The sequence below is a fragment of the Sylvia atricapilla genome, chromosome Z (assembly GCF_009819655.1).
Source record: "Sylvia atricapilla isolate bSylAtr1 chromosome Z, bSylAtr1.pri, whole genome shotgun sequence".
In the NCBI taxonomy this organism is placed as follows: domain Eukaryota; kingdom Metazoa; phylum Chordata; class Aves; order Passeriformes; family Sylviidae; genus Sylvia; species Sylvia atricapilla.
The window spans coordinates 65,240,693-65,254,547 of record NC_089174.1 but is presented as its reverse complement, the minus strand read 5'-3'; the positions used below and the strand labels follow the sequence as shown (position 1 = coordinate 65,254,547).

The 13,855-nt window shown below is 42.5% G+C and overlaps 1 protein-coding gene across 1 annotated transcript in view; it reads right to left on the bottom strand.

Moving 5' to 3' along the window:
• Positions 1-8,594, bottom strand: part of CELF4 (CUGBP Elav-like family member 4) — a 702,240-nt gene extending 693,646 nt beyond the window's left edge. Inside the window, exon 1 of the mRNA XM_066338606.1 lies at positions 7,916-8,594. Within this exon, the coding sequence (XP_066194703.1) occupies positions 7,916-8,195 (280 nt within the window). The 5' untranslated portion in view covers positions 8,196-8,594. The remainder of the gene's footprint in view (positions 1-7,915) is intronic.
• Between the last annotated feature and the right edge of the window lie 5,261 nt (positions 8,595-13,855).

Below are 13,855 nucleotides of genomic sequence, written 5' to 3'. Positions count from 1 at the left end.
TGCCCTCATCTACCAAACCATAAACAACTTTCCATTGACAAAATACTTTGTAAGACCTTACAGTGAAGGTCCCCATCACCACAACCATATATCCCTGGAGGCATCAAAATTGTCAGTGAAGCCATCTATTAAATAGTTAATGTTAAACAATGACTTTGCTGTGTTCAACAAAGGAGGGAGAAATAAACAGATAAGGGTGAGGTAGATCGAAATCTGCATGCCTCATTGGCTGAGCTGTCGGATATTTCTAATGCATCTGAAGGGTTTGTTACTAAGAACCTGTTAAGTATCTTTAAACCTTTGATCTGTAGCCAGTCTTAACAAAGGTGACAATTAATTACAGGAGAGTGCATTGCAATAAAGTTATATCGTGGTCAGTTTATATATACTGTCCAAAGCTAGTTCACAGAAGTCACTGTCAATTAAAGTCCTCTTTGAGTCCAGTTCATTATCAATTTTTCCCCCTTGCCTTGATCAATATTTTTGGCTGCTTCTGCTTGACAAACTTAACACAATGTCTATATCTATATGTCTTGCCATTCATTTACATGGAATAGATGGCCATATATGATTTATTTTTAGCTGTTACGTATGGTCAGGCACTTTATTTGAGAGGTTTAGAGCTCTCATCCATCTTTATTTTAAGGAGCGACAATAATAAGCCCTCTCTTCCTTCAAGGGGATGTCAGTTGGATATAATGAATGCACATTAAAAGCTGCATTCACCTGCATGTGCATTCAGGCTGTGACTCACAGTGACAAAAGCAAACAAATGCAATCTCTGTGATGACATGCTGACTCCAAACCACACCAAGAGATGCAGCACAGACAAAGTGACTCAGTAGATCCTGAGATCCCAAAAATGTGACAATGACTTCCCGGGAGGTAAAGACAGACCCTTGTAACATGTACCCCAGCTCAGTAAATGGAGCAATGGTGGAAGAAAACCATAACTTTTATTCATCATGGTTAATATTTTTCCCTTTTCCTGCTGCATATTTTAATGTGTAAGGGTCAGTCCATCATGACAAATCTGAGCAAAAGTCATACAAGCATCGGTGCAGCATTTGAGTGAGAAATGTGGCAGAGATCAAACTTTTGTCAGTTCTTTAGCTTTGTTTTAGTTTTAGTTTCATTTGCAAAAATAAAGCTAAGTTAAGGGGCAAGCCAGCAAGAGTAAAAATTAGTAGAATTAGTTGCAAGTGTTGAGGTTTGCTATGTAAACCCATAATCCAGAATTTAAAGGGAATGTGAAATACTAGGTGCAAACCTGCAGCAGGATTTCCAAATGTGAAGCCACCTAAGCGATAGCAGAAATCTCACTGCGCTCTGCCCAGCACACAGGTTACAGGACTTTGCTCCCGAAGTAAAGGTGGTGCGGGGATTAATGAAGCTCCAGCAACTTGTTAAAGTCAGGATTCAACTTAGTTTCCCTCACTTGCTTAGTGCAAGCTCCTATGGGGCAGAAACCACACAGTGGTTTGACGTACAGGTCATGTTGAGCTCTGCAGCCTCTGCTTTTTTTTGAATATTACTTTGAGATTATAGCCAACACCTGCATGGGTCTTTGGGCATCTGATGATTTCTCTCTATTTTAAATGCAGGTAAGTGGTCCAACAGCCTAGATCATCTCCCCCACTTTTTCTCCCTTGGAACCATTACCGCTTGTCGCATAAACCCGCCTCGGTTCACACTTGATTGACAGGAGGGACAGTAACAGCTCCTTTAGTGTTGTTATGGTCTGTCGGTCAATGCGGCTGGTATGCATGCGCACAGGGTACGCATGATAAAAAAACACCCTGATGTCTTGATGAAAAATGTGGCTGCATACTTCCAGCTCTTAAGGCTGTAGGAGACACTCCTTGATCACTCAAACCCTTCCATCCCTTGGTCTTGACCAGCATGAACAGAGAGTTCACTGCCTTCCCTCCCTGACAGGTACAATCCGCTTTTCGGTCGAACACAAGACATTTTCCGCAATCTCACTCACTCATTACCCAGACAAAATTTCCAAGTGCTTTCTGACAATCTCCTCCAAAAGACTATTCTGTCAGCTGCCTGGCTTTTATTATGCTGTGCAATTAGAATCCTCTGCTAAAGAAAGCCCTGCCTGTGGCTCTGGCCACAAGCAGATGTGGGATGCAGGACCAGATGAACCACATTTCTCATGCAAGGTGACAAGGATCCACAATTTTTCCCTCCACTTCAGTGCTGAAATTTCCAATCTTTTCTGACTCAATCCTGAAAGAAAATTGACATAAAACTAAACCGAACTGCCCCTTGTTCCTATTCTGTTCTTGCAGAAATTAGTAAGTTTTTTATTTACTCCCTAATTAAAAACCTTAATAGGGACGAAAAAATACTATGAAATTTGGTTGTTCCTAATTAAGTTTTTTTAAAGGAAAAAAAAGTACTCTTTTTATTCCACAAAATGCCCAAAGGCATCAGTATATATAGATGTTGGGGGACAGAAGCAATAGTAGTCTTTAAAAGTGTAAGAAATGTAAGTCTAACCTGGCGAAATGTAAGAGAAGAAACAAAAGCTGTGGACACACAAAGTTTAATTTCTTTCTTTTTCCTCAATAATGTAACTTTTAAACAAATCCATCTTATAAGGATGATTAGTTCATATGGTAGTGGGACTAGCTGAGGAACAGCTTTCAGTGCAAAACTTGACAGGCAAGCAAGAGATCCCAGAAAATTAGACTTTGTATTGGAAATGCTGACACAACCGTAACAACAGTATAATAACTGGCTGCAGCTGCTTTTAGAAACCAGAATCCATGTCCAGACCCCTGAAAAAAAGAGTTAACATATGCCCTTCTAATTTATGGACCAATCTGGGCTATTTGTTTGACATTATCAAAACACATAGACGCTCATATGTACAAGAGATTTTAATGAACAGGGCGTTGCTTTTTTCCTATCTTCCATCAAGTTATCCAATTGAATTGTGACTGTTTTAAGGGGTTATTCTTTAGATGTAAGGCTTAAGTCTCCTCTCTTTTATTCCAGTTTATTTGTGTGTTTACCTCTCTAAAACTTGTTTGGTTTACTAGCATACTAAATGCTGTATGTGTTATTTTCAGCCAGGCAAGTCTTATGTTTCAATTATGGAGGAGTTTATTCAGCACCTGTATTGCGTTGTGCTTCTTTTCAACTAAAATTTCCATTTCCCAAAGGCTGTACACATGAATGTGTACATATCTCTTTTTCTGTATGTATACACACACAAAACGATACATTTCTGCATATAAACATACACATCATCTTCACTGAATGCTCATTTTTATTGCGCCTTTGAATTTCTGACATATCCTAAACCTTCATAAACATCCTTAAATTTAACAAGGTTTTAATTTTTCTATTATCTGTCTTTGTAATCAAACAGAACAGAATATAATGAATAGAAGCCTTGTTTCCTTACCCCAGAGGTGTCTTAAATTTCAAAATTATTTGTATTTTTAAGAAGGTAAAGCTGTTAAAGAATTAAAATGTTCTTTTCATACTGCATTTTTCTACCTGCATTGAATGCTTACAGAGTGAGGTTTGGGTCAGGTAGGAAAAACATCCCAACCTGCAGCAGTGGATTTCAAGGAGGTTTCAGGGTGTTTGAGCTTTTTCCACATCTAAATAAAGGTTGAAAGAGTGTTGTTGGTCTCAAGTCTATGCAAGACTCCTGCTTTCCCAGTGCACACTATCTCCCCAATTTAAGGGCATTCGCCCGCATCTGTTTCAGTAAATCTCTGTTAAGTGTGGAATGCTGATTTCTTCTGACTTCCTAAATAGAATAATATGGAGACCTGTGTGTTTTAAATTAAAACATTTCCCAGGCTTCAGGTACAAGCAAGCTTCAATAGAAAAGATTGTTTAAACCTATGAGGACAGTCCTATATTTAGATTACATTAATTCATAAATATTATACTAAATACCACTTAAATTGGCCTTAAATGACTTCAAAGATAATGCATTATAATATGGCTATCCTGAGAGCACTAACCTTTATATCTCCCAGTAACTCAGCCTTTAAGCATACTCCACAGCTAGATAAGGATAAGGGGAAGTTATGAATGAATGTCTTGCTAAATTGTTAAACTGTGATTAGTTAACTTACTGCATGTGTGTGCGAAGATGTGTGAGTGTGTGGGTGGGTCAGCTCAACCCCAGTAGATTTCAGCACACAGCCTCAGCACATAGCCTCTTCCCAAACCTACAGCAAAGTATCAGAGCAGGAGCCTGTTCCTGCCCTGTGTGGAGAGTAGCAAGGATGGGGGAAATATAGAGCAGCTACGCTCGTGCCATGAAAGCTTATTTTCTCCGGGATTTGGCAAGCCTTTCCCGCCTTCTCCCACATGCAGCTTCCCCCGTATCCTTTCTCTCTTCACATATCTGCAAGAGAATCATAATCCCCTGCCTCTTTCCTGGTGTCTGTACTGGTATCAGCCAGAACTGCTGGTGAGAGAACCTGGGACTTCACTCTCCTTTTGCGATAGTTTTTCTTGGAGGAGGGCATAATAATGTACTTGTATTCTTAATTTTTGATTTCCTCCTGCTATACAGGGGCACCGCAATAGGATGTCTTCGTAATATTTTCAAGAATACACACTCTTTGATCTCGTTAAATGGATTTACACCTGAAACTACTCCAGTTGCTGTTTTTTCACTTTAAGCTAATTCCTCTCTCTTCCCTCCTCCTAGAACAATCCCACCTTCTCCCCCTCTACACCCAAGGTTTGCTCTCCGCACACTTAAATAAACTACAGCCTACTATTAACCCTTCAGGGTGTACCACTGCCACAGCCTTCATCCCCTCAATTAGGAATGAAATCAACTGAGAGTGATGGATCAATTAATGTATAAGCATTATGCATCTCTTATGGAAAGCATCTTGGGGTTTTGTATTGCCAACCTACCCCTGTGAGCCAAGTTGGACTATCTTTATGCAATTCTTCACCTACGCCTGTAAAGCAAAGCCAAAATAAGGACATCTGAGTGAATACAATGCTTCACATGACTGCATTTAGAGAAAGGAAAAGAGAAAAAAATAGATTAAAAATGAAATAAAGTGAATAAAATAATACTAAAAAAAGCCAAACACAACCCTCCTACTTCAAAGCCCATCATGCTTTTTGACTTAATAGTAATTAATCACTACTGGCAAGAAAGTAATTTTTTTCCAGGTAGCCAGAGGCACATTTTTATCAGGATTAGCTAATAAATCAACGGCATCGCTAGAAAGGAGTTCAAACTCTTCTCGGATGCATTAAATAAAACTGATCTCTGAAATGCTGGCAACTCAGTGTCTGTAGAAGCTTTGCTCAAAACCTAGTCCACAAAATAACAACCATCATCATAAATTTTCTTTCCAAAGTCCAAAACTTCTAGCAGGTTAAAAATGAATGTTTATTTTGAGATGAACTCATGCAATTTGATTTGATGAGGTGACAAGATTCCCCACCTGGCTTTTTTCCTAGGTTGCAGCTTTACAACAGAAATGAAATGAAGGGAAATGAAGTTAGTATCTTGCTTAATTCAAGGATATGTGTTAAACACATCCAAGCAAGATAAATGATCCCTCTCTCTCTTCTCTCTCTCTCTCTCTCTCTCTCTCTCTCTCTCTCTCTCCCTCTCTCTCTCTCTCTCCCTTCCTGAGTTTGTCTCTGTGAATACAGGCATACAGTAAAAGGAAAACTGAACTGAATGAGAGAGAACTCAAATCTTTGAGATAGAAATTGAAGTTACCACACAGAATGATTAATCTCAGGTTTAACATAAAACATAACAAAAGAATAAAAATCTCATCAACAAATCACCGTAACCTCTCGCTGCCAAAAAAAACCCAAACCAAAACAAACAAAAAATAAAACCCAAAAAATCCAAACAAACTTTATTGAAGTGTTAGCACAAAGATTTTCTTTACACTGTGTTGAGAGATTCTCTTCAGTATAGTATTTACTTCTATTATTTTATTTTACAGAAACCTTAGATGATTTTTTGCAAACACATGCACACACAGAGATGAGCTCGGTGTCTACCCTCACTATTAGACAAAATCTCTCAGGACCTTTCTTTCCCTGCACATCTTACTATTATTTTTATTGCTATTAATTATAATTATTATAGCACAGATGTCACATTTAAATTATGCCAGTCAGACCTTGAGGTGGCTTCTAGGAAGACAGTCTGAAAGGAAAGCAAGGTTTGAAAGAGCTACACTGATCATTTTAAAAATGAGAAGAGTGTTTGAAGCGACCAGCAAGAAAGGATGGAATAAATATCCTACAACTTAGACTGAGTCCCTAGTCCCTGAGCCCTGAACATTTTCTCTAGTCTCTGTAAAACTGGTACTTTGTACTCTCAGGGTATATTTTCATTTGCGTTTCCTGAGAGTGGAAGCAAAGAGGGGAGTGAGTGAGAAGGGGGAAGAGATGACTGCTAAACATGTCGTTAAGTTCAAGATTTACAGCTCACCAAGGCATCTAGAAAGCTGGGAAGCCAGTAATGCCATTACCGGTGACTATCACTGCCAGGAGTCCACCAAACTGTGCTAGACACTGGTACTGAAGCTGTCCTGTAAAAGATACAACTTCCACTCTCCCCGTGGCCCTGTGCTAAAGACTTTCTCCTTCTGCACTAAATCTGGAGTCACACCCCAATCAGTTCTGACCCAGTCTTTTTCTTTTCCCTTTTATTTTTAAAAAAGAAATACAAACACAGACATACACACTTGTATACAGAATCTGAGTTAATAAGGTGTCTCATATCACTTCTGGTTCTCTCCAGCTCCTAAGCAGGGCTACCATGCAAATTTCCTTCAACTTCCTCCCTGTGAGTCCTACTTTCCTACCCGAGGATCTGAGCATCTCTCCCCCACTACACACACCCTCCCCCGCCCCCAAAACAGAGCACCATCTAATCCGGAGAGCCTAAGCTGAGCACGGAAATGAGCCGGCAGAGATGGAGCAAGTGAGGCATCGTGTGAGGAGTACATCTCCACTACCTTTAAAGAAAACCTAAAAAGTTCCTGGCGTGGACTTCGGGCACATTAAAGTAGTGCTTGGAATAAGCCTGGTCAGAGACTTCTTCCCTCTGGAACCAAGCTGCCACCTGTCCTTACTGTCTTGTCTTCTCCCATACACTCACACATACTGTGATTTTGTGCACACACCCCTGCCCCGCTTAAGATGGGCTTCTTTATTGTTGTTTATATCCCTGCTCCCGTGTTGAATAGAATCAAATGAAATATTTCTCTCGGAGCAACTCACTCTCCTCCACTTCTTGCTTTGTAGAGGACTACAAATTATAAATGTGACAGCGGCAAAAATAAAAAATTGCCCCCTCCCCCCCCCCCAAAAAAAAAAAAAAAAGGAAATAAAAAGAAAAAATAAAGAAAAAATAAAGAAATAAAACAAGAAGCCGCTGGTGCTAGATACAGAACAGTTGTAGTATCGGGGGTTGCCAGCAGACCCAGGGACAGACAGGCGGACACACACACCCCTGGGCTGACGAGGAGCAGCTCCCGAAGGTAAATACAGAACACCCGCTCCGGCTTCAGCACCGCGGACAGCTGCCGCCGGCCCCGCGCCCGCGCCGCCGCTCGCCAGGCGCTCCCCGGGAGCTGCCGCTCACCCCCCAAAAAAGCGGGGAAAGAAATGAAAAATACTAATAAATAAGCAAAACGGAGCTGACTCCCTGCCCTGACTCTTGCTTTTCTCTTTTCAGGATGGGTCTATTATTTCTTTTCCTGCCCCCCCAGCCTGCCTCCTCCGCCCCCGGGCCAACCAAAAATGAAATAAAATGAAATGAAATCGAAAGGAAAGAGAGAGAGAGAGAGAGAAAGAGAGAGCCAGGGAAAGAGAGGAAGCCTGCCTTTCTCTCCCGATCTCTCCCGGGAAAGTTCAGGAGGTAACTCACCTTTGTGCATGCCAGTGAACCTGTCCTTCAGCACCGTCAGTTCATAGATCTTCCCGAACTCCTCGAAGAGCGGTTTGAGGTCTTTCTCGTCCAGGTTACGGGGGATCTGCCCAATAAAGAGCTTAATGGCATCGTGGTCCTTCATTGGGATGGTGGATGGGTTTCCGGGACTATGGTTTAATCCGTTCATATGCCCGTTGGTGCTGGGGTTGCTGTGATTGCTACTCAGGCTGGTATTGTCTGGTTGTCCGTTTGCTAACGTGGCCATCTTTATATACATAGAGAAAATCTTCTTTCCTTTTTTTCCCCCTCTTCTTTTCTCTCTCCCTCCCTCTCTCTCCCTCTCTCTCTCCCTCTCTCTCGCTCTCTCGCTCCCTCTCCCTCTTTCACACACACACACACACACACACACTCACACACACACACACTCCTCCCTCTCTGTCTCTCTCTCTCTCTCTCTCTCTCTCTCTCTGGGTCTGATCTGATTTTTTTTTTTTTTTTACATTGAAGATCTGTGTCCTTTCCGTTTAAACAGGCTGGATCGGTTCAAATTCCCAGCCAGACTAGGGGGTGGGGTGTGAGTGTGTGGATGTGTGTGTGTACGGGGAAGGGAGGCTAGAGGTGGGGGATTGCTTTTGCCTCTACTCTGGCTAAACCCCCTCCTCCCATTCAACTACCCCCCTGTCTGTCTGCCGGGCAGAGGCTTAATGGTATCTTCCAACACAGCCTCTGGCTATAAATAGCACTAGGCGCATGGCTCTTTGAGAGACAGTCAATTTCTATTGTGCCAAGTGAGCAAAGGGGAACGGTTGCGTTTTTAGGACCAATGATGATGATTTTTTTTCCTTTTCCTTTTCAAGCCCTCCGATCAATCGCTGTCTTTATAATTTCAGTGATCATCGGGAAATCTACATTTTTATTTGAGAGGGGGAAAAAACCCAAACCCAAGGTGTTCTGACTTCTTTATGTTATGATGATGCCTCTTACTTATTATTTACTCTTATTATAATTTCGCAAATGATAATAAAAAGCAGTTCAGATACGGATGAATCCCCCGGCTCAGAGGTTGCTTTTGCTGTTGTTGTTGTGATTATGATGTTACAAGCTCTCTTTACTATATCTGTTCATGCTGAATCTAAAAAAAAAAAAAAAATGCATGCTCTTTAAGCTCTTTTTTTTTTAATATAAAATATGTTACTGATGATAACATCAAACTAGGAAAGCACAAACTATGTTATTGTAGCATTTTGAAGAAAGACGAGAAATAGCGAAATGACTGTTGTTAATTTTCGTGCTGCCGATATTTATTTTATGTACTGCCAGTGCGGGCGTTATCTCCTATACGGGCTGTGTGTGTGTGTAGGTGCGTGTGTATATTGGAAAGAGATTGATTAGGTAAGGTTTTCTTGCCCGACTTTCAAGCCATCAGGATATTTTGTCTGTCTCTGATGGAAACATAAATCGTATTTTGTAGTCATCAGTGATCGGGAGTTGCTTGTCCGAACAATGCTCTCTAGACAAAGTGTACTGTATAGTGGAGACGAAATCAGCTCTTCTTTCATAGCATCTGGGGGTGGGGAGGGCAGGGAGCCTCGGATTAAGGACACAACTCCCCCTTGTCCCCCAAATAATAGTAATCCGGCTAGTAACAAAACAAGGCTCTGCGTGCGTTCAGAGTAATTTCCCCCTTGTTGTTTTTCTCCCCTTTCCATTTTCTCAGGCTCTCGGCTTCCCGTGCGAGCCGTGCGCAGATGAAGCTCGGAGGAACACCAGCAGGCGAGCTCGGAGCAGCCTGCGAGTTACCTGGCCTGAACCCCATCTCCCCTCCCGGGCGGGCTGCAGCCGCTCGCCCCGGGGGTGTCCGCAGCCCCCGCCGCGCCCCCGCCGCGCCGGTCCCGCGGGGCCCCGGCCATTGTTCCCGGCGCCGCCGGCTGAGCCCCGCGGCGGAGGCGGCGGCGGCCCCGGGGAGTTGGGGAAGGGGGGCGGGCTGGGAGCGGGACCCCCCCGACCGCCCGTCCCCCGGGAGCGCAGGTAACACGTGTGACAGCCGACGGAAGGGGCAGCCGAGGCGGAATGTGGTTATTAGTTTAAAATTTCAACCTTCCTGCCTGTTTTACTGGTTTGTTGGGATTTGTTGGAGGGTTTTTTAATTTATTTATTTTTAATTTTGTTTTATTCCTGTTGTAAAAAGCAACCAAAGAAGCTAACAAACAAAAGAAAGGAGCAAGCTTTACCGCTTTTCCACTTTATTTGCCTTTTGTTTTAATATCAGAGAAGGAAGGCAGTGTCCTGCCAGCTCCCCCGTCCCCCATCCCCTCCACCTCCTGTTAAAAAAAAAAACAAAAACAAAAAAAACCACAAAAAAACAAAAACAAAACAAACAAACAAAAAAAAAAACCAAAAAAAAAAAAAAACCTAACAAAAACCTTAGAAATTTTAAATCACCCCATTGCAGATGGCCCGGCTATTTCAACTAATGCTGTGCCTGAGAGTGCTCCCCTGTCCTGCCAGCAGAGGAGCGGGGGTGGATCGGGGGGCGGCAGGACGGCGCCCCTCCCCGGATCCCTGCCTGGGGAGCGCTGCGGGCGGAAGGCGGGACGGGACCGGCCCCGAGGAGCTTCTCCATCCCACCCTCCCGGGGCCCGCACCTGGGGCGACATCCGTGAGGAGCTCTCGGCAGCCCGCGCTGCCTTTTACGGCTCCTTAGATATCTTTGGGCGCTGATGGGCAGCAGCGGCTGTCAGCCGCCTGGTGCCGGGCTGGTGGCAGGCACCGCACATTGTCTGCCGTCTGACCTGGCGTGCCGTGTACTGGGGTCCAAGCCGGGGGGGTGAGGGGGCCGGCCTGCCTGTCTTTCCTTCCTGGGCACACTTCTGCAACCTTTAAAGGCTACAGACACGGAGATGTGGCAGCCCAGTAGCTGCGGGGAGGCTAAAACCCTCAGACAGCCCCGCTCCCAAATTCCCAGCCCCGTGACTCACCTGTTTTCAAATCCTGCCTTGTGCCTTGGACAGTGATAAAAGAATGACAACAACAAAACCCACATGAAACAAGATCTTTCAGCCCTCCCCCCTGCCCCTTAAAAATCCAATATCCGCTCTTTCTGATCCGTAAAACCACACCCGTGATAGAACTAGGAGGACTCACTAGAAAGAAGACCTGGACCTTTTTTTTTTAAAGAAGAAACATCCACTACAGTGAAAAGTGAAACAGCATCCGGCACTGATCCATCCCAGGGATAGCTCTGTTAACACCTTGTCCACGAGTAGGCCACTCTGCTGCAATCACGGCTTATCACAATTGAAAGCAAATTAAACAGAATAGGGCAGTAAAAAGAGTAATTTTGCTGCTCAGTGCGGGTGTCCCTTTTATAACAATCTCTATTTTTTAGAACTTTGAGAAGGTCCACGCCCCGTTTTCACAGAGCCGTAAGTATAGTCATTGAGAAATGGATGCTGTTCAAGTACAACCCCCTGGTGCACAGGCACAGCTGTGAGGGGTGGCAGGATGAAATAATACGGACACAAATATTGCTACAAGGGCTTCAAGATGAACACAGCTGCTGCTGTGGGTGGAAATAAGCTATGAATGCCCCATAAGCACCTTTACACATGTACAAGGGGCTGTAATGGATTTTAAACAGATACAGGCAAAGGAGGAGCGAAATTGTTATCTATAAACCAGCTTTTGCTAAACAGTTCCCCAGTGAGAAATGTTCCCAGTGTAATCACAGTGGGTCCAGTTCAGCAATCCAGAAGCTAAGAAGTCCACAGGAATTTTGTAAGGATAAGGTCTTTTGTATCAGGCTTCAGTTTCTCCAGGAGAGTAAAAATTATTCATCTACTTGAGACCAAAATAAGGCACTTTTTTTTTTTTTTTTTTTTTTTTTTTTTTTTTTTTTTTCCACAGGGAAAAAAAAGTAACCCTCTACCACAGCCATTTGCAGCCCCATTTTCTCCTGCTTCTCTTTGGTTACTATGGTAGGTGGCTTTTTTTTTTTTTTTTTTTTTTTTTTTTTTTTTTTGGGGTTTTTTTAAATGTTTTTGGTTTTGGGTTTTCTTGGGTTGTTCTGTTTGGTTCTGTTTGGTGTTTTTTTTTGTTTTTCTGTTTGTTTTGTTTTGATTTTTTGAACACGAACACCATATTTATTTGGGGGGCAGATGGACATCAGTTTTTACCTCCTCAGAAGAAATGTTACCCCAAATCAACAAGGCTGGAAAAAGGCATCCTACCAAGCCAGGAACAGAAGGATGAAACAGGACCAGCCACGGGTATATACGAACATCCTGTGAGAAAGGGCTTGCAGACCAGGCTTTGGCTTTTAATGTGCCTTTCAAAGGGGTTGATTGATTGCTGTTAATCCTGTGAACAACTTCGGTGTTGTTAACAGGACTGGCCGCATTAGTAAAGGTACTTGCATGCATTAGTATGCTCCTCGTCCCCATGACGTCAATAGACAGCTTTCCAATGACATCCAAGAGGGCTGGATCAGGCCCTTGCTAGCAGCAAGTTTTTAATGAACACCGTGTGGTGCAGGCAAGGGGGACACAGAGATACAACAGTCCTGACTGTCTTCATTCTCCAGGAAATGAGCAAGTAAAGAAAGGCAGGAATAAGCTGAAAGGTTGCTGGAGGGGGATTCTTCTGCTGAACTTCAAACCCCTGGACCTATAGCACACAAAACCATCAGTTGTTGTATGATGTAAAAAGAACTGCAGGCAGGTTCTGTTCCAAATAAATAAGCAATATATGTGAATTTTATTTTTAAATAGATAAGCTAAATAGCAGGCAAGTTTTGCTCCAAAGAAATAAAAATTCATGAGACTTTTGCTTTTAAATAGCAATTTCTCTTTTTTTAGATCTAGTTAGGTATACTAGCTCATATACTCACATATTTTCTGCTAGATTTTTTTATTAAGATTTTTTCTAAATGAAACACGAGGTTGTTAATATAAAAGACATTCTGATCACAAATCAGATACAGCTCACAGCTGCTATTAGAGGGCCCAATCCTGCCAAGTCTTCTAACTCAGCTGGAATTGTTTACTTCAGCTTGTTAGGCTTTGCAGGGAGTGCTGACAGGATCAGGGCATATTAGCTACGTAATCAAATGAAATAATTGAGAGCTGCATGTGGGTCTCTAATAATATGTAACAAAAGAAAAGAGACCATCATCTACTAAACTTTGTGTGAGAATCCAAGCATCAGGGGATGGGCCCGATTCTGAAAACCTTTAATCTGCATTGTTGTTAATCACTCTGCTGTGGTCAGAGGGATTATTCATCTGAGGAAGGATTACCCATGTGAACATTTGCAAGATTGGTCCCTGAATTAATGCATAAGTCAGTGTATCTATAAGTCAGTGTGGATTGGTGGTTTGCGGTTTTTTCTTTGTTTGTTTTGTGGGGTTTTTGGTTGGCTTTTTGTTGTTGTTGTTTTTTTCTTCTCTGCCTTAGTTAGAATCAAAAAGGTTGAATGAGAAGAGAGAAATGAAAAATTATTTGTATCCAAAGGAGCTTAGCACAGGATTGTAGTCAATATAGGCAACAAAAGGCATTGCTGTTATAAAATAAAAATAGAGTTTGTTTACATTTTGTTATTAAAGTAGCACTGGTGAGTTTGAGGTGACAAAGGGAGGGCTGCAAAAAACCCATGGTTAATAGAGGATAGAAAAATAGAAGAGAGCATGCGTGCATGTGTTTGAAGGTATGTTTAAACATAGGATTTGTGCAGACACATACATGCACATCATTACATTTCACACAATGGATTCTGCCCTCTAAACATAGCTCTCCAGAATATTCCTGTTGCCTGAGCTGCACACACTGTAAACATGCTGAATTAGTCCTTTGAAAAGAATATCAAGTTTATTATCTCCACATCCCTTTTTCATAACAGGTATGTCCCTGTACATAACGAGTAATGAAAGCAGGCAATCCC